Raw genomic sequence first — 19,338 nt, forward strand, 5'->3', positions numbered from 1 at the left:
AACACAAATTTAAGTAAAAAGAAGATAAAAATAATATAATAATATGATACTATGTTGCTAAAATACATAGATACATGAAGAAAAACAGAGATTAGGAGTGTGAGAAGGAGAAAAAGAGTGATTTTAATGGGACTAGGAAGTAAGGAATGAATAAGCACAGAAACGTTTATGGCATTAATCACTGAGTGGTGAATTTACCTGTGAAGTTTGGGGAGCATATGTATGTATACACATAGTGTTTTTAGAGGGTAAGGATAAACTCATTTGAACATTTTAGTGGGTAATTATTTTCCAAGCATATGTACGTATGTTTCCATTAACTCTCACAAATCAGCAGTTTGAATGATAGAAGATTTTTTGAAGATTAGAAGAAACATAAATTTTTCTTCTTTCTGCTTTTTTAAACAGGATCATGACCATTAAAAATATTCTGATAAATAGCAAGCATCCCTTCTAACGTGTAAAAATATTCCTGGTAATGTTAAACTGAATTTGTTGAAAACCTATCTAGAAGAATCAATATGAACACAGGTTATCCAGTTATTTGGGGGGATGTCAGCCAACTATGTTTCCAGTGCTTTGCTTAGAACACTGTGTTAAGTTATAGAAAAATACACATTTTAGGAAATTAGCTATAAAATAATTTTGTCTTCTATTTCTACGAATTCCCAAAGTCCCTGGATGTGCACATTTAATTCAGTCCCATTTCCCACAGAACTGTGTTATTCTTCAGAAGGGTGTGATCCTGAAGAATGGATATTCCCTGGGTCATCAAAAGGAGTCTCCAAACACAACTCCTTATCAATACAGAAAATGTGTTTAATGAAGAGACTTTCTAAAAATAAAATATATATAAACATACAAACCTCACTTTAGTTACACTGTGTTGGTTAAATACTTAGATTAGTCAAGACTTTTTTTCTATGTGAAAATTAAGAAGACCCAAAGAAAATCTACAGAGTCTGAGTGGTAAACACCAACATAGTAACCTTGACACTTACCTTATTGCATAAGTAGAAGCTGTAACCATGAGGAATAGCACCATTACCATGCAGACTCCTGTCAGGCCAGGAACTACAAAAATGCACATAAGTACATTTTAATCTAAATCACACAGAGAAAAAAGTGCCAAGAATCATTACCTTAAAATCCAAAGTACTGTACTGTTCTGTGGGAAGCCTAATTTAAGTAGCATGCCAGCATGTATATTCTCTCTCAAACAAGCCTTTTTAAAGTTAACAGTTTCAGAGTACTTAAGACAGAGACTTTCATTCCTTTAACTGAAAAGTCCATTCTTGTATTCCCAAATATTCTACTCAGAATGGTAAACACATACAAGCATATACTATACCAAATGTCAGTAATTAATGTATTGGGGTGGAATTAATATTTGACATCCTTATTGTTTTTGTTGTATATTCCCTAGCACCCAGTCTCCCTTACTCGATCTTATCCCCTTAGATGCAACTGGCAGCACTTTTAGTTTCAACATGAAATAACTGCTTTTGAATTTCATCATCTTAAAGATTTTCAAAAAAATAAACAGGCCAGCTTCGTGGCTCAATAGGCTAATCCTCCACCTGCGGCACCGGCACCCCAGGGTTCTAGTCCCAGTCGGGGTGCTGGATTCTGTCCCGGTTGCCCCTCTTCCAGTCCAGCTCTCTGCTATGGCCTGGGAGTGCAGTGGAGGATGGCCCAAGTTCTTGGGCCCTGCACCCCATGGGAGACCAGGAGAAGCACCTGGCTCCTGGCTTCGGATCAGCATGATGTGCCAGCCCCAGTGGCCATTGCAGGGTGAACCAACGGAAAAGAAGGAAGACCTTTCTCTCTGTCTCTCTCTTTCACTTTCCACTCTGCCTGTCAAAAAATAAATAAATAAAAAAACAAAAACTGAAAACTTAAAAAAATGTAGAACAAAAGCTGTAATTTTCAGGAAAAAACAGCACTGCTGCTTTTTTTTTTTTTTCAAATTTATTTTACTTATTTGAAAAGCAGAGTGCGAGAGAGGGAGAGACACAGAAACAGATCTTCTATCTGCATATTTAGTTCCCGAATGGCTGCAATGGCTGGGGCTTCTGAAACAGGCCAAAACCTGGAACTCCATCTGAGTCTCCAACCTGGATGACAGGGGTCTGAGAACTTAGGTAATTTTTTGCTGCTTTCCCAGGCACATTAGCAGGGAACTGGATTGGAAACAAAGCACAAGGACTAAAACCAGTGCTCAGATAAGGGCTGATGTTTCAAAAACACATGTATAATTTAGTGAAATTCAATTACAACTCCATCAATTTTAAGGCTATAAAGAGGAGGTTTGTCTCTCCAGTTTAAAGTGATTTAGATAAAAAAAAAAAGTCCCTTATTTGACCAAATGAATAAATAAATGTGGCAATCCAGATGGCTACATAGTGTGAAATTTGTAGCTAAAGGGGACCCTCTGATAACTTTATCGGTCCTTTATTAATGACCTAATAGATTTATATTCAAAGCTTCCTATGTGTGTTTGCTTTATTTATTTATTTTAAAGTCAGAGCTACACAGAGACAGAGGGAGATAAAGAGAGAGAGGAGATCTTCCATTTGCTAGTTCACTCTCCAGATAGTTGCGACAAGGGCTGAGCCAGGCCAAAGCCTGGAGCCAGGAGTTTCATCAGGGACTCCCACATGGATGCAGGTCCCAAACACCTGGGTCATCTTATGCTGCATTTCCCAGGCAATTAGCAGAGGGCTGGGTCAGAAGTGGGGAAACGGAGCAGCCAGGACACAAACTAGTGCCCATATGGGATGCCAGTGTCACAAGCAGCAGCTTTACCTGCTATGCCACGACACTGGCCCCAGCCCATGCGGTTCTGATCATGCCAAGATACATTATGGAATACTGGAAAATCACCTCACTGGAAGAACACCTGAAAAACCGATCATGTTTATGATAGAGTCATAATTTCCTAAATATATAACTTGCACCTAATTCCTTGAGATAGTAATTGTATTATTCCAAAATTCCATTACTATTCCATGAGGTTACAGAGCACAATATTGTATAAAAGTCTCTGGGAGGTACTCAAAGCAAGAAACTTGTTTAAATTTAAATATTTCCTCAAACTTATTTGACCAGAGAACCACTTTTAGAATAAGAATACAAAAAACACACTGGAAGAACTTGGAGGGCATAAAATAGGTGACTTCAGTTATTTGAAGATAAAGTAGAAGACCCAGAAAGCGCAGGATGGGGAATATTCCTATATAGTCTGGGATTAGGATACTGTTTATTAAACTATCTCTTATCTAAATAATTAATATTCTTTTTTAAAGATTTTATTTATTTATTTGAGAGGTTGAAATACAGAGAGAGAGAGAGGGACAGTCAAAGAGAGGTCTTCCATCTGCTGGTTCACTCCACAACTGGCTGTGATGACCGTCACTGGGCCGATCTGAAGCCAGGAGCTAGCAGCTTCTTCCAGGTCTCCCATGTAGGTGCAGGGGCCCAAGCACTTAGGCCATCTTTCACTGCTTTCCCAGGCATTAGCAAAGAACTGGATCAAGCCAGCATCCATATGGGATGCCAGTGACACAGGCAGAGGCTTGGCCTACTAAACTGCAGCACTGTCCCCAAGAATTAATTTCTTTCTGTCTTCCAAAAGTACAAGAAGACTAGAATTCATAATTTATAAATTAATAGACTTTAGATAAAAGAAACATGGAAAAAAACACCTTAGCAATAAAAAAATAAACTTACTGTAATTAGAGTACTCAAAAAAAAAAAAAGGAGGCTTCACTTTAATAAGCCACCATCACTGTAAGTAAACAAACTAACCTATTAACTGGAATGTTAGAGACTGTAGAAACACATGCATCAAGTAAGAGAAGTCATCAAATAGCTTTTATTCATTCAATGAACTGTTTCTAGGCATCTACAAATGTACTACTGTTAAAGTGATAGAGATAAAATAAATCCTGGCTGGCGCCGCGGCTCACTAGGCTAATCCTCCACCTGCGGCGCCAGCACACCGGGTTCATGTCCCTGTCGGGGCGCCGAATGCTGTCCCGGTTGCCCCTCTTCCAGGCCAGCTCTCTGCTGTGGCCCAGGAGTGCAGTGGAGGATGACCCAAGTGCTTGGGCCCTGCACCCCATGGGAGACGAGAATAAGCACCTGGCTCCTGGCTTCAAATCAGCACAGTGCGCCGGCCATTGGAGGGTGAACCAACAGCAAAGGAAGACCTTTCTCTCTGTCTCTACAAGAACTTCTATCCAGTGATGGTGGCAGACAGATTAAGTAGGCAATTGCAACATAGATCATTAAAGTACTAAAAACACTGTTGAGCACTGACTATTTCCGGGGTACATAAAGGGACACCCTAACTAGTCTTGGAAGACAATTTAGCTAAGGGTATATTAGCCTCCTTTGCTGCAAATCCCTGTAGTCAGGAAATACAGGAATTTACAGGAAATTACTGGAATTGTTTAATCTCACCTGGTAAACTGATTCATTTAAGCATATGCGTTTTCCTGTGAATTCTTCAAGCTCTTTAAGTTATGCAGCCAAACATATTCTTCTTTCCTCAGAAAATGCATTTTTGTGGGATGATATTATAGCACAGCAGGTTAAGCCAATACTTGGGATGCTCAAATCTCATAGTGAAGTGGCTTAACTCTAGTCCCAGTTACCCAACACTTCAGATCCAATTTCCTGGATCTAATGTGCCTGGGAAACAGTGGCCTAAGTATATGGGTTCCTGCCACCCACATGGGAGACTGGGAGGAAGTTTCTGACTCCTGACTTCAAACTGGTCAAGGCCCGACAATTGTGGACATTTGGGGACTGAAACTGCAAACATTATTCTGCCTTTCAAATAAACAAATCTTTAAAAAACAGAATCTGTTATGTTTATTCTTACTGCCTTTTATCTAAGCATATCAGAATCAATGATTAGTATCCTTTAAAATAAGTAATTGAAGGGGCTGGTGCTGTGGTAGAATAGGTTAAACCCACCATTTGGGACTACAATATCCCACATCAAAGCGCTGATTCTGGTTCCAGCTACTCTGCTTCTGATCCAGCTAATACATCTGAGAAGGCAGAAGATGACCCAAGGACTTGGCCCTTCCATCCATATGGGAGACCAGGTTAATATTCCTAATTCCTGGCATTGGTCTGGGCCAGCCTTGATTGTTGGGGCCATTTGGGGAGTGAATCAACAGAATGAAAATCTCTGTCTCTAGGTCTCGGTCTCTCTCTCTCTTTCTCTCTGTCTCTCTCCCCTCATGTGTGTTTGTATATCTGGGTCTCCCTATATGTCACTCTGCTTTTCCAATATGTAAATAAATAAATTCTAAAATAAAAGAAATAATTGTAGTATGCTACCATTTCTGAGGGATCATTTTCATCCACACTTAGATATTGTCAGAAATATACCATAATCCATACATTCCTCTATTTCCTAATATAATTGGAAACATGATTATAGTTTCTTATGCAAGTTTTTATAATTGAAATTAGATACTGAGCATTTTAGTAACATCATGTAAGTTACATCATTTTTAATGAATGATTCTATAATCCAGACTATTAAATTTATTTTATTATTTTATAAATAAAATAATTGGAATATTTCACCATTCTTTATATAACAGTCTAACTACCATATCTTATATTTTATAATCATAGTCTTTATTTTCCATAAAACAATCTTAATTTACCAATCATACTTTATATTTAAAAAATTTAAGCACAGATAGAAGCTAAAATCTTTAGATTTTAGAAGCTAAAGTCCAAGAAATCTACCAACTAAGAAAAATGTTCTTTGACACCAGAATACCTAAAAACATAAGCACAATTCCTTAATCAGGCACTTATTTTTTTCTTACATGCTGTGTTCCAGAACATTTAAGGATGGCTGTGAAATAGTTTTAGTCAGTTTTGGTAATTAAAAAACTGGATTCAATCTAAATGTAGAAAGCAGTGTTTCTCATCCTAACGCCCTCCCTAGGCTCCACTTCTCTCTTTCACCAGCTACCATGCAGTGTAGTTAATCAGATGGTTTAGTAGTACCAGAGCCATACTTACAGACTGTTATGTCTCAGTCTTAGCTCCAGGTTAAAAATCTGGCAAGTGAAGGTTCTTGGTCATAACAGTATTTGAAGAAATTATGTGAGACTAGGACACCAAAATGGTGCTCATTTGTGGATTTTGAGGGGTTTAAATTGTTTATAATAACAGAAACTCTGCATATTCTAGAAGCAATCTCCAAGTGGAAAGAACAATGTAGATAGGAAAGAAAACTATTCTACCACATATTATTTCTAGTATGCAGATATATAAACCTCAACCAAGAAGAGACCAGCTCTGCCTAGTCCAGTTAGGGAGGAGTTTGTACTTGTCAATATGATTTCAAGGGTGAGAAGCGATTGGCTAGGGGAACAAACGAGAATAGGCTATTCCAGGTAAAAATGCGGGTAGTAGTGAGAGGGTATGATGATGGGTAAAGCAGAGGAAGAACAGCAGCTTCAGAGGTTATTGGAAGGCTAGCAAAACACACTGTCAAGTCTCTCCCAGGGACTCTTTAAGAGGGAGTCTATGGCCGGTGCCATGGCTCAATAGGCTAATCCTCTGCCTGCAGCGCCGGCACCCGGGGTTCTAGTCCCAGTCGGGGAGCCTGATTCTGTCCCTGTAGCTCCTCTTCCAGTCCAGCTCTCTGCTGTGGCCTGGGAGTACAGTGGAGGATGGCCCAAGTGCTTGGGTCCTACACCTGCATGGGAGACCAGGATAAGCACCTGGCTCCTGGCTCCGGATCAGCGTGGTGTGCTAGCCACAGCGGCCATTGAGGAGTGAACCAACAGCAAAGGAAGACCTTTCTCTCTGTCTCTCTCTGTCACTGTCCACTTTGTCAAAAAAAAAAAAAAAAAAAAAAAGAGGGAGTCTAGAAATCTGTTTTTAAGTATCTTCTATCCTAAGCCCAATACCTCAGGGAGACCTCCAGAAAACAATGTAGGATGATGGGATCTCCTGTTAAGGAGAGAGATCACCAAATTACAGAGGCTTTAGTTACACAAGTTACACAAAGTGTCTTACTTAATGTAATACCTTACTCAGACAAGAGATCTATTCATACCTTTGTAAGGTTAACTTCATAAAATATTTTAAATGCCCGAAGGCTTTGTAAAGTACTAATGTTCTTCTTTATTCCTCAAATTAATTCATATGAACCAAAAATTTCATTAATTTATATTATGATGTTTGGGTTTTGTATTTTCCTTCCCTCCTATTTGTCATCTAATTGTTGAAGCTTAAATGCAAACATGATTGCAAGGAGCAAAAATTGAAAGCAAAATAAAACTGTGTTCCAAGAGACAAAGCTTTGAAATACTGTACCAGTGGCAAATATCATAAATCTATAGGCAGAAACATAATGTATTTCATAAATCTAAATATATACTTGTGACATGAAGAGGTAAAGCACCTGAATTATAGTTATTTTTCATCATAAATTGATCCAAAAAGAACAATGCATTTGACAGGATAATGTGCCTCATCCCCATGTTCAATTCTGATCCTTAATAGCTTATTACAGCCAAACGTTTATGATAGATCATCTCAACTACAGAACCGTCTTTGTCCCTGAAATAGATAGTAAAAATCCACCAAATGCCGCTTTTCCTTTCATCTTTATAAATGGAAGGCTGGGAAAGAGAGGAATGTTCATAAGAATTGTCTATCAGGGGAATATTTTGAGATGTTCAAATGTGCTTCTAACAAATTAATAGTCTAGACTGAGATTTCATGGACAATAAGGTTAAGAAGGAACATAAATTGCAAATGGAAAAGGAGAGATATCGCAAGAAAAATAACTCATTTCAATGACTGGTTCTCTTATAGGTTTTCAGATCATCAAAAGTTCTACTAAATCACTAAATTGTTAGAACTACATTTGGCCGGCACCGTGGCTCAATAGGCTAATCCTCAGCCTAGCGGCGCCGGCACACCGAGTTCTAGTCCCAGTCGGGGCACCGGATTCTGTCCTGGTTGCCCCTCTTCCAGGCCAGCTCTCTGCTGTGGCCCGGGAGTGCAGTGGAGGATGGCCCAAGTCCTTGGGCCCTGCACCCCATGGGAGACCAGGAGAAGCACCTGGCTCCTGCCTTCGGATCGGCGCGGTGCACCGGCCGCGGCAGCCATTGGAGGGTGAAACAACAGCAAAAGGAAGACCTTTCTCTCTCACTGTCCACTCTGCCTGTAAAAAAAAAAAAAAAAAAAAAAAAAGAACTACATTGAAGTGCAAAGTTTTTTGGTGTTCCAATACTCTGAGGGCAGGAATCTGTTACATACATATTGTATCCCACCACAGTTAAAATGGCAGGGGGCAAAAAGCAGGAAGCATATGGGGTTACTGGGGTTCCATTGTTTTCACTGGTAGAGCTCAAAACAGAGAAACATGTTCACTTATTCTCCACTCATTCAAAACCCAACTGTTTGCCTCTTCCCTCTGCTCATATTGCAACTTTTTTTTTATTTCATAATTGTTTATTAATTAATTAATGATGAACTGGAGGAGAGAGGCTGCAATGCTGAATCATTAAGAAACAAGGATACAGAAATGTTAATTTTCATGGTTTGGTCAGTCTATACCATAAACATGGTTTTAAATATCACACTATTCCATAAAGATCAAATTATTGCATGTTAATAAAAATGTAGAGAAATTATGTGGATGTAAAATAACAGAATTTAACCAAAGATCAACCATATAAAATCATGAAAAGAACCAGTGTTTTTGCTAGCATGTTAACACATTTAATGAGATCTTAGCATGATTTGTAAAGAAAAAAGAAGAGTAAATATCACCATTAATAATAGAGATATAAAATTTTTATCACTATAAATTCTACAGATTTTAAAATGATAGCTTTGGGAGACAATTGTTTATGGATTTCTTGATTTTTTTATGCAGTCTTGACCTGAGTGTAGGTCATGTTTGAATATCTGTGTTGTAAATTGGAGACTGCATAACCTTCCACAGATATTTTTTTTTTTTGCATTTCCACTTTTTTTTTTTTAAACTTTTATTTAATGCATATAAATTTCCAAAGTACGACTCATGGGTTACAATGGCTTCCCCCCCATACCGTCCCTCCCACCCACAACCCTCCCCTTTCCCACTCCCTCTCCCCTTCCATTCACATCAAGATTCATTTTCGATTATCTTAATATACAGAAGATCAGCTTAGTATACATTAAGTATGGATTTCAACAGTTTGCTCCCACACAGAAACATAATTGCAACTTTATGTTTGAACTCCTTAATATTTGTTCAGATATACAAATTTTCCATATGCTATATTGTACCATGTATCTAGTTGCTATACAGTTTGACAATGTGTATTATCATAGTGTTCTTGAACCTATATAAAGAGCAATGAATAACAACTTACCAGTTGTGAAGAGAAGCTTTCTAGGATCCTGAAGAGGGAAAACAAAATTTGATTGAAAATTTGAAAGCACTGGTGATACAAAATTCAGATTGCAGGTAAAGAGCCATGCGTCAGACATGCAAGACACTTTTCTTTCAGGAGAAATAAAAGAGATTCAATTAAGTTGTGCCATATTTTCACAACTGAGATAAGTCTATTCATCTGAGAAAGGTGGAACACTGGGTGAGTCAGAAGGCCAAGGTATTAATCTTAATGGCTACTTAGAAAATAATGACAGTGGCTTTTAGCCTACTGCTAAACCATTTTGATGCTCAGTACCATCAGCTACAATGTGAAAATGTTAATGTTTCCACGGTCTATGAGAACTGGACCACAGTCAACTCTCTTGCTGACTTGTGGAATACCAAGATCAATCCCTAGGAGATGTGTGGATTTACTTTTATCCTCATGGCACTTACTGCTGAACAGGCTTTTGAACTCCTTTCCTTATACCTCCACTGACTTCAGGATCAGGCCAGGCTAATATTAAGTAGGAAGCCATTTTCATGGTGTCACTTCAGGGTTCACAAATAAGGACCATTTACCAGGAACAGCTCCTCATTTGGCTTACCTGGGTCAGATGACTTAGATAAGTATTTCTGGTATTAGAGGCTTGGCTAAAGCCTCAACTCAATAAACAAACAACCAGGAAAAATATGAGATAGGCTGAACAAAGAGATAATACTAGAAGTTACTACGGAAATCCAGTAGATAGAACAATTACTATTCCTAGGGAAAGAAGACAGATGAGTGACCGCTACATAGATGTGAATATGTGACTATGTGAATATGAAGCAGATTTTTTTAAAGATTTATTTATTTGAAAGTCAGAGTTACACAGAGAGAGGAGAGGCAGAGAGTGAGAGAGAGGTCTTCTATCCGCTAGTTCACTCGCCAATTGGCTGCAATGGCTGGAGTGGGGCCGATCAGTAGCCAGGAGCTTCTTCTGGGTCTCCAAAACAGGTGCAGAGGCCCAAGGACTTGGGCCATCTTCCACTGCTTTCCCAGGCCATAGCAGAGAGCTAGATCCAAATGGAGCAGCCAGGACCCAAGCTGGTGCCCATATGGGATGCCAGCACTGCAGGTGGTGACCTTACCTACTACACCACTGCACCAGCCCCTTATAGCAGATTTAAGTGAGGGTGCACAGTAGTCACAGGATGGGTCATTACAAGCAAGGTGAAAGCATAAAGCCAAAACCAAAAATAGATGGAAAAAACAACTCTCTTTTTCAAATGCAATTCACTGAACAGTACATCTGTTTATTCTATATACTTCTCTTACTTCTATCTACATGGAGCACATTGCCCCACACCTATCAGGTTTTACATACATAATTATTAAAACGAGAGGAAGGAAGAACAAAAGTAACATGAAGGAAAAAATAAAAGAAGGAAGGAAGAAGGTAAAGAAACAGGAAATATAATTCAAAATAATTAGTGGCCTTCTTCATTTATGGGCAAATTAAAAAAATAGCAAAAAGATATAGAAATAGACACTCTGATCTACTAAATTGAAGAAGCATTTTAGGAAGGCAATCTGGCTCTGTCCATCAAAACTTAAAATGTGTATCTATTTTAAACCAAAATTTTACATATATGAATCTGTGAAACAAAAGTGTACAAAAGATAAGTTGTCACTACCAGATTTAGTTAGAAGAACCGGCAGGGTTCAGATCAAATGAGACACAGAGCGTCTTGGATTTGCTGCAGTCGTGGTATTGAGAAGCAAAAGGAGCCTAAAGACCGTATGGAAGCACTGAGCAACAGAGACCTAACAAGACTTTTGCCAGAGACATCCACCAGGCCCTGGCCCACCGCTCTGCACATACTAGTTCATTTTATGAGTGGTTTCACATGGAGAAAAGCACCCCTAAATCAGATATTGCTTGCTACAGAATTCAGCTCAAGACCACCTATTCAAAGGTGAATAAAGAGAATGAATAATGAAAACTCATTAATGTTGTTTAAATCAGTATATTGATTATCTGGGATCTACAAAATAAACATGCTTTTCTGCCTTTTTTCTCCAAAGAACTGTATGTGAGTTATTAAAGTATTTTTACCCTGTAATGGCACTGCTGACACTCTCAGCTGAATGATAGGAATTAGACGAGAGCTACTGGGAGTCAGAAGGTAGGCCTGAGTGGCAACCATCTGAACTCAGCCAAATATAAAAAGTAGACACTTTGCAAACTCCCATTTTCAGTTGAAGAGACTACGAAATAGTAATTACCTATATTTTCTACTGAAAAAGAATAAAACTCAACTTGACAACTGCATTTTAAAAGCACTCAAAGGGAACAGCAAGGTACAAATTTTCCATGAAAATCACAGACCCTCATTAGTCATCTCATGACAAGTAAAGGGAAAACGGGAAGACAGAGACCACCCACCTCATCTCGGTATCTTGCTGCATTCAGTTCAATAAAATCCTCATTGTAGTTCACTGAGAAGTTGAGGGCATTCACCAGATGGGCAGCCACATGCACACCTACAGAATCACACCAGGTGCAAGTCAGTGGGAGTTTCATCTCTGCTCTCTGGAAAGCAGTCAGTAAGCAATGAAATCTTACATTGAAAGGTGAAATTTTAAAAGTGAAAAAGGCACACCTGACTATAAACAGCTTACGGAATGTTCAAAGGCTGAAATTAAATAATCATAGTAAATCAGTTGAGGTGAGAGGGAAAATTCACCCCTCACACATATTTACAAATGTGTGTATCTATGGGGCTGGCGCTGTGGCGCAGTGGGTTAACGCTCTGGCCTGAAGCACTGGCATCCCATAAGGGCACTGATTAGAGACCCGGCTGCTCCACTTCCAATCCAGTTCTCTGCTATGGCCTGGGAAAGCAGCAGAGGATGAACCAAATCCTTGGGCCCCTGAAGCCATGTGGGAGTCCCGGAGGAGGCTCCTGGTTCCTGGCTTCAGATCGGCGCAGCTCCAGCTGCTGCGGCCAACTGGGGAGTGAACCATCAGAAGGAAGACCTCTTTCTCTCTCTCTCTGCCTCTCCTCTCTCTGTGTAACTCTGACTTTCAAATAAATAAATAAATCTTTAAAAAAAAGTGTATCTAATAATATGTATATCTATTTATTTACTTAAGCAGCTACTGAATATTCTAGTTGTTCCAAACCTTCATCTCTCTCATAGCTCCAAAACTGCTACATATATTGTATAATTCACTGACACACACTCTAAAATATAAGCCCACTGCAAGGCTTGTAACCAGTTGAAACTGTTCATAGTTAACCAACTTAAATCATAAAATGCTAAACCTGGTAGCAAAAGTGTTAGGAACCACTTCATGAGACAACTCAGGAAAATGATAATCAACACTGCATAAATAACCTACCTACAATGATACAGCAGAGTGTTCAACTGATCCAGAGCTCATACAAAACATAAATTTTTAGGAAACTGCTAGCGATTTGAAGACCAACTAGTTTTGGAAAAGCCAGGGAAAAGGAATGTGATCTTGAGGGGCTTGGACAAGGATGGGGCAAATGATCTGTGTTTTGGCCCATCATACACTCACTCTTTCCTAACTTTTCCTTCTAGATGAACTAAAGTGTAGTAATAGCATATTAAATGCACTGTGAATAACAGATGACTGGCTGAAAAACTTGTGATCTTGGCAATATTGCTTGTTGAACAGAGCTTCAGTTTACTTCTCTGTAAAATGATGGTGATGGAAATGAGAAATATGAGTGAGATGATCTGAAATTGCTTAGTAAACCATTACAGTTCATGCTAATACACTGAATGCCGTGATTCAGGAACAAAAAGAAGAAATGGCTTGGAATCTTTGGAATGCCACAATCTCCTTCAGCCTAGAACATGAGATATAAAGAGGGCAAGAATTGTGAACTGCTCACAAACACCAAGGAAAATGAGAGAGGGCTAGAATAATATATAACCTAGAACTGATTTAAAGAACTTACAAGGTTCTGCAAGTAATCAAATTAGAGGGAGAAAGGGACACAATAAAAGTAGACGGGATTAGGCATTTACACAATGTTTAAGATGAGTCTTGGAACACATATCCATATTAGACTCCCTAGGTTTGAGTCCTGGCTCTGCTTTCCATTCCAGTTTCTTGCTAATAAGGAGGCAGCAGATGATGGTTCAGGTTCTTGGTTCCCTGCAACTCACATGGAGGCCCAGAATGAGTTGGCAGCTCCAAGCTTTGGGCTGAACAAGCCCTAGAGGTTGGGAGCATTTGGAGACTGAACCAATAGATGGGAAAATCTTTATCTGTATCTTTCTGACTTTCAAATAAATAGTACATTTAAAAAATGTTTTAAAGTGGACAGGTGCAATATTTATTATACAGGTAAAGTATCCAAGACAGAGTGGTAATATTGAAAGAACAAACAGATCAAAAGAACAGAACAATAAAACCAGAAACAGACTCATAGAAATATAACCAACTGAACATTGACAAAAGAGCGAAAACAATACAACGGAGAAAACGGTCTTTTCAACAGTTGTGAAACAAACATCCTCAGGCAAAAAATTGCATCTACACATAAACCTTACACCCTTCAGAAAAAATCAATAGTTCATATACCTAATGTAACAGCAAAACTATAACTCTAAAGGATAAACACAGTGAAAAATGTAGAGGACCTTGGCTTTGGTGATGAATTTTAGATAAAACTCTAATGGCATAATCCCTGTAAGAAGTAACCAATAAGTCGGACTTCATTAAAATTTAAAATTTCTGTTCTTTGAAAGCTGCTATAAAGACAATGAGAAGATAATCCAATCCACATTCTGGAGAAAATATTTGCAGCATACATATCTGATTAAGGACTGTTATTAAAAAAATTTAAGTGGTGTTAAAATTCAACAAAAGGAAAACAAATTACCTGATTAAAAAATGACCAAAGACCTTAATAGACACCTCACCAAACAGGATAGATAGCAAATAAGCATATGGAAAGACACTCTAGATAGCATGAGGAAAATACAAATTTAAAACAATTAAAACTACTACATACCCACTAGAAAGTCTAAAATCTAGAACACTGGCAGCATCAAATGTTGCCAATGACACAGAGCAACAGGAATTTTACTCTTTGCTGGTGGGAATGAAAAATGGTATGGCCACTTTGGAAAACAGTTTGATGGTTTCTTACAAAACTAATATACTGGGGCCAGCACTATGGTGTAGAGGGTGAAGCCTCTGCTTGCAGTGTTGGCATCCCATATGGGCACCTGTTTGAGACCCAGCTGCTCCACTTCTGATCAAGCTCTCTGCTTTGGCCTGGGAAAGTAGTGAAGGATGGTCCAGGTGCTTGGGTCCCTGCACCTGCATGGGAGACTCAGAATAAGCTCCTGGCTTGTGGCTTTGGATCAGTCCAGCTCCAGCCGTTGCGGCCACTTGGGGAGTGAACCAGTGGATGGAAGATCTCTCTCTGCCCCTGCCTCTGTCTCTCTGTAACTCTGCCTTTCAAATAAATAAATAAACCTTAAAAAAAAAAAAGCAAGTGAATCAGAGGGGACTACATGAATATCTTCATAAAAAAACCAAAACTGAGTATACTCATACTATATGATCCAGCAAGACCACTCCTTGGTATTTATACAAAGGAGTTAAAATTTCTGTGCAAATGCAAATAAAACCTGCACAGGGATGTTTATAGCAGCCTTATTAAAAATTATCAAAAGTTAGAAACAATAAATATGTTCTCTACCAGATAAATGGATAAACTCTAAAATATCCAGTTTTGGGGATATTATTCAATATTAAAAGAAATGACCTATCAATCCATGAAAAGAAATGGAGGAAACTTACATTAATCTGAAAAGCCTAAATATTGTGTGACACCCACTATATGCATTTATTGAAAAGACAAAACTAGAGAGAGAGCAAAAAGATCAGTGCTTGCCCGGGATTAAAGAGGAGAGAGAATGAATAGGCAAAACACAGAAGATTTTCAAGACAGTGAAATTTACCATATATGATAGTATAATTGTGTCATTATGCACTTGTCCAAACCCATAGAATTTACAAAACAAAACCTAATGTAAATCATAGACTTTGATAACGATGTGCCAATCAATACAGATTCATTAAGGGTAACAAACTGCATAATCCTGGTGGGCATTGTTGATAATGGCAAATATTACGTATATCTGAGAACAACGAGCATATGAGTAATGTAGGTGTTTTCTTCTTAATTTTGCTATGAACCTAAATTTATGCTTAAAAATCATTTTTAGTTTTTAGGAAGAGTGGGGGGTAGGAAGTATCATTATGCTTCTTAATACTTTATATATGAAAAACCTGAAGTTTGTTCCCTTATAAAAATAAAAAATAAACAAATAATTAAAAGTAAACAGCAAGTTGGGATTTAGTTAACTAACAATAAGGACAGATTTCCAAGAAGTAAAACAAAGAATATCTTGGTGAGATTCAACGTGGCACAGGCATAAAATATTACTCACTCAAAACTCTGTTCTATAGCTTCATCAATACTGAAATGTATAATAAAATAAATAAACAACCTCTTCATTTTAAATTAAAGGCTTATATGTTAAATAAACACTTTGTGGCTCATGCATGCAAGAATAACTTTGAACAATTGTCAGTATTTTTGAATTCCCCTGAAAATAAATCCTATATAACAATTATATGGGATAAATCCTTAGGGGACGTACTTACTTTCAAAAAGTCTTTTATGTCAATGGGGTTTAGAGTTTCTTATTTAAGAGGTTTGCAGGAAACTATGCCAAGTACTTTTAATGGATTTTCTTTTTTAATTGTCATAACAAAACAATGAGGTTTGATAGAATCATCTTTATTTTATAGAAAGAAAAGTATGGTAAGAAAAGCTAATTTAGCCAGACAGACCACTAATGGGTAGCCAAATGCAAACCCTCTGGAAACTACTCCCCCACAGTAATGCTTTGCAATATCCAGCTTCTTGGTTACTCCCCAATTGAACCAGAATATTTGGACACAACTACAGTTTAGAACAAGCAAAATACTGAATATGTCAAAGTCTCCTAATCCTCTTCCATTTCTGACTTTTCACTCTCCCTTGCCAAAATCCATCCCTATCCCTCATCACACCCTTCATCCTTAACTCATACTAGGCTCTTCCTCATTACTCAGCCTTGAGCTGCACTGGAGTTTCTATCACATCTCTGAGTTCAATCTCAACCCTTCTACCAGTGGAAAGATGTTCAGAGATATATAGTGACCATGTCTGCTTCAACAATGTTAGTCAATTTTTAATTAATTTATTTGAAAGGCAGAACAACAGGGATCTCCCATCTGCTTGTTCACTCGCCCAAAACCCACAACAGTTGGAATGGAGCTAGGAGTGGCTGTGACCCAACTCTAATGCCATCACCTACTGCCCCCCAGGGTGTGCATCAGCAGGAAGCTGGAACTTGAGTAAGAGCCAGTACTCAAACCAGGCTCTCCAATATAGGTTGCCAACACCCCAAGTGGTGTCTTAAAGACTGTGCCAAAAGCTTGTCTCTGGGCAACCTTTAAGTACCTGAAAGTTCAATGATTTCTTACTAACAGCTGTATCAAAACACTGCCTAGTTGAAATTGTCACAAAAGGGACCAGCACTGTGGCATGGTGGGTAAAGCTGCCACTTGGAACATCGGTATCCCTTATGGGTGCTTGTTCATGCCTCAGCTGCTCCACTTCTGATCCAGATCCCTAATAGTGGCCTGGGAAAAGCACAGGAAGCTGGCTTAAGTGCTTGGGATCCTGCCACTCACGTGGGAGATCCCGATGAAGCTATTGGCTCCTGGCTTTAGCCTGGCCCAGCCCTGGCCTTTGGGGCCACTAAAGAGTGAACCAGTAGATGTAAGCTGGCTCTCTCTCTCTCTCTCTCTCTCTCTCTCTCTCTCCCCCTCTCTCTCTCTGTGTGTGTGTGCGGGGGGGGGGGGGGGGGGGATCTCCCTCTCTCTGTGTAACTCTTTCAAATAAATAAATATAAAAAATGACCACACAATAAATGTCAGGTAAAAATAATCTTAGTATCAAAACAGCTATATCACATCAAACACTGACCAGGTGAAAACGTTAAGTGCCATGCTGCAAGAAAATTAACCCTTGAGATTGTAACTTAAGGTCACTATTCTAAGAACTCACATGTACTTTCTCATTTTAACCTTGAAACTATGAGCTAACTGCTACTATTAATCCAGATCACAGTTACAAAAAACAGAGGATTAAAGAAGCACTATCATATAGTCAGGCAGAAGGGCAGCTGGAGATAGAACCTATGCAATCCCAGAGTCCATATACTTAATCACTATGTTAATTGTTTCTATGCCAAACGTTTGAAAAATATAATAAAAATTCTCAATATAAAAATTTATTTTGAAATGTCTCTTAATGCTGTGAGCATTTGGCCAGCAGCTAAGTCACCATATCTCATATCAGAGTCCCTAGGTTCAAGTCTCGGTTCCAGTTCCAATCCAGCTTCCTGCTAATGCACATCCCAGGAGGCAGCAGTTGGCTCAAGCACCTGAGTCCCTGCTACCCACGTGGGAAGGATGGATTGAATTCTGGGCTCCTGGCTTCAGTGTGATTTAGCTCCAGATGTTGTTGTAGGTATTTAGGGAGTGAACCAACAGATGAAAGATCTCTCTCTCTCCATTTTCAAATAAACAAATAAGTTCTTAAAAACTAAAATGCCTTCTACAAACAAATATTTTATTTTTAACTTAAAATAGAATAGGATAAAATTCACATATTTGGATGTTTTCCATCCAAGCATTAATATCAAGGAAATATTTATTAAATATAGTTTGGGCTGGAATCATACTCTCTAAGTGATCGTTTCACATGCTAATTTTCATGCATTTAAACTCATATCATATCATTATTTTTAGAGCTTAAAAGCTCTAGTATAATTTTTCTAAATAAAATTATTTGCTTTCAGGAAATAGTTGTTATCAGCTTGGGAGTGAAATTTTGTAAACAGTCGTAAGACACAACCATTTTCTGCAGCAACCCCTAGACAATCATATTTAAACCCATAGAAAAGTAAACTTGGCTATCAAATAAGAAAATCTCAAGTTGGTGACATGAATAATTCATAAAACAATAAAATTATACATTTTAGCATTAGTAAAATATGTAATTCTCACAAAAGATTTCATATCTTTTAGCTTTCTCACCTGAGAAAATACAGATAGTGACACCACAAGTTATATGGAATGTTCTGCTCTTATCCAACACTCTTCTTGTTCTCCTGCTTGGGACCTAAATAAAAATAGTTTAATGTAGTAAAAATGTTACAATAAATAAGATATATGTACAAAGTTTTTCACCATAGGATTGCTTATTATATCAGAACTGTTAAAATAAGACAGAAGCTTATTAATCAAACGTTGGTGAGATGTGCACATCCGGTCTCACTTAAGATGCCCTTATCAGAGCACTCAGGTTCCCTGACTCTTGACTCCAGCTTCCTGCTAATGTACACCCTGGTAGGCAGCAGTGACAGTTCCAGAAATTGGGTTCCTGTCACCCATGTGGGAGATCTGAGTTCAGTGGCCTGGCCAAGTCCTGGCCATTTCAAGCATTTTGTAAGTGAACTAGCAGTCTCTCCTCTCTCTCTCTCTCTCTCTCTCATTGCCTTTCAAGTTAGTTAATTTTTAAAAAAATGGTGAGATGAATCATGATATATTTAGACACTGGAATATTCTAACCATTAAAAGGAATGTCTGACAACTATGTCATCAATATAGAAAGATATGCAACTTTATATTGCTAAGGGAAAAAGTTATGAAACATGAACTATACTATATTCCTCCATTGTTCAAAATTAATGGCACTGTATGTTAATGTTTCTGCAATCTGTACCCCCAATTGTCATCAGAGATTTTTCTGGCAGA

The 19,338-nt window shown here is 38.3% G+C and overlaps 1 protein-coding gene across 7 annotated transcripts in view; it reads right to left on the reverse strand.

Moving 5' to 3' along the window:
- Nucleotides 1–19,338, reverse strand: part of NOX4 (NADPH oxidase 4) — a 202,004-nt gene that overhangs the window by 136,942 nt on the left and 45,724 nt on the right. For all 7 annotated transcript variants that reach the window (XM_051820907.2, XM_002708641.5, XM_070076632.1 and 4 more), the window contains 4 exons: nucleotides 18,619–18,703; nucleotides 11,854–11,951; nucleotides 9,420–9,447; nucleotides 1,002–1,074 (listed from right to left, as the gene is read on the reverse strand). In XM_051820907.2, coding sequence (XP_051676867.1) covers nucleotides 1,002–1,074; nucleotides 9,420–9,447; nucleotides 11,854–11,951; nucleotides 18,619–18,703 — 284 coding nt within the window. The remainder of the gene's footprint in view (nucleotides 1–1,001; nucleotides 1,075–9,419; nucleotides 9,448–11,853; nucleotides 11,952–18,618; nucleotides 18,704–19,338) is intronic.

Source organism: Oryctolagus cuniculus, chromosome 1 (genome assembly GCF_964237555.1).
Source record: "Oryctolagus cuniculus chromosome 1, mOryCun1.1, whole genome shotgun sequence".
NCBI classification, from domain to species: Eukaryota; Metazoa; Chordata; class Mammalia; order Lagomorpha; family Leporidae; genus Oryctolagus; species Oryctolagus cuniculus.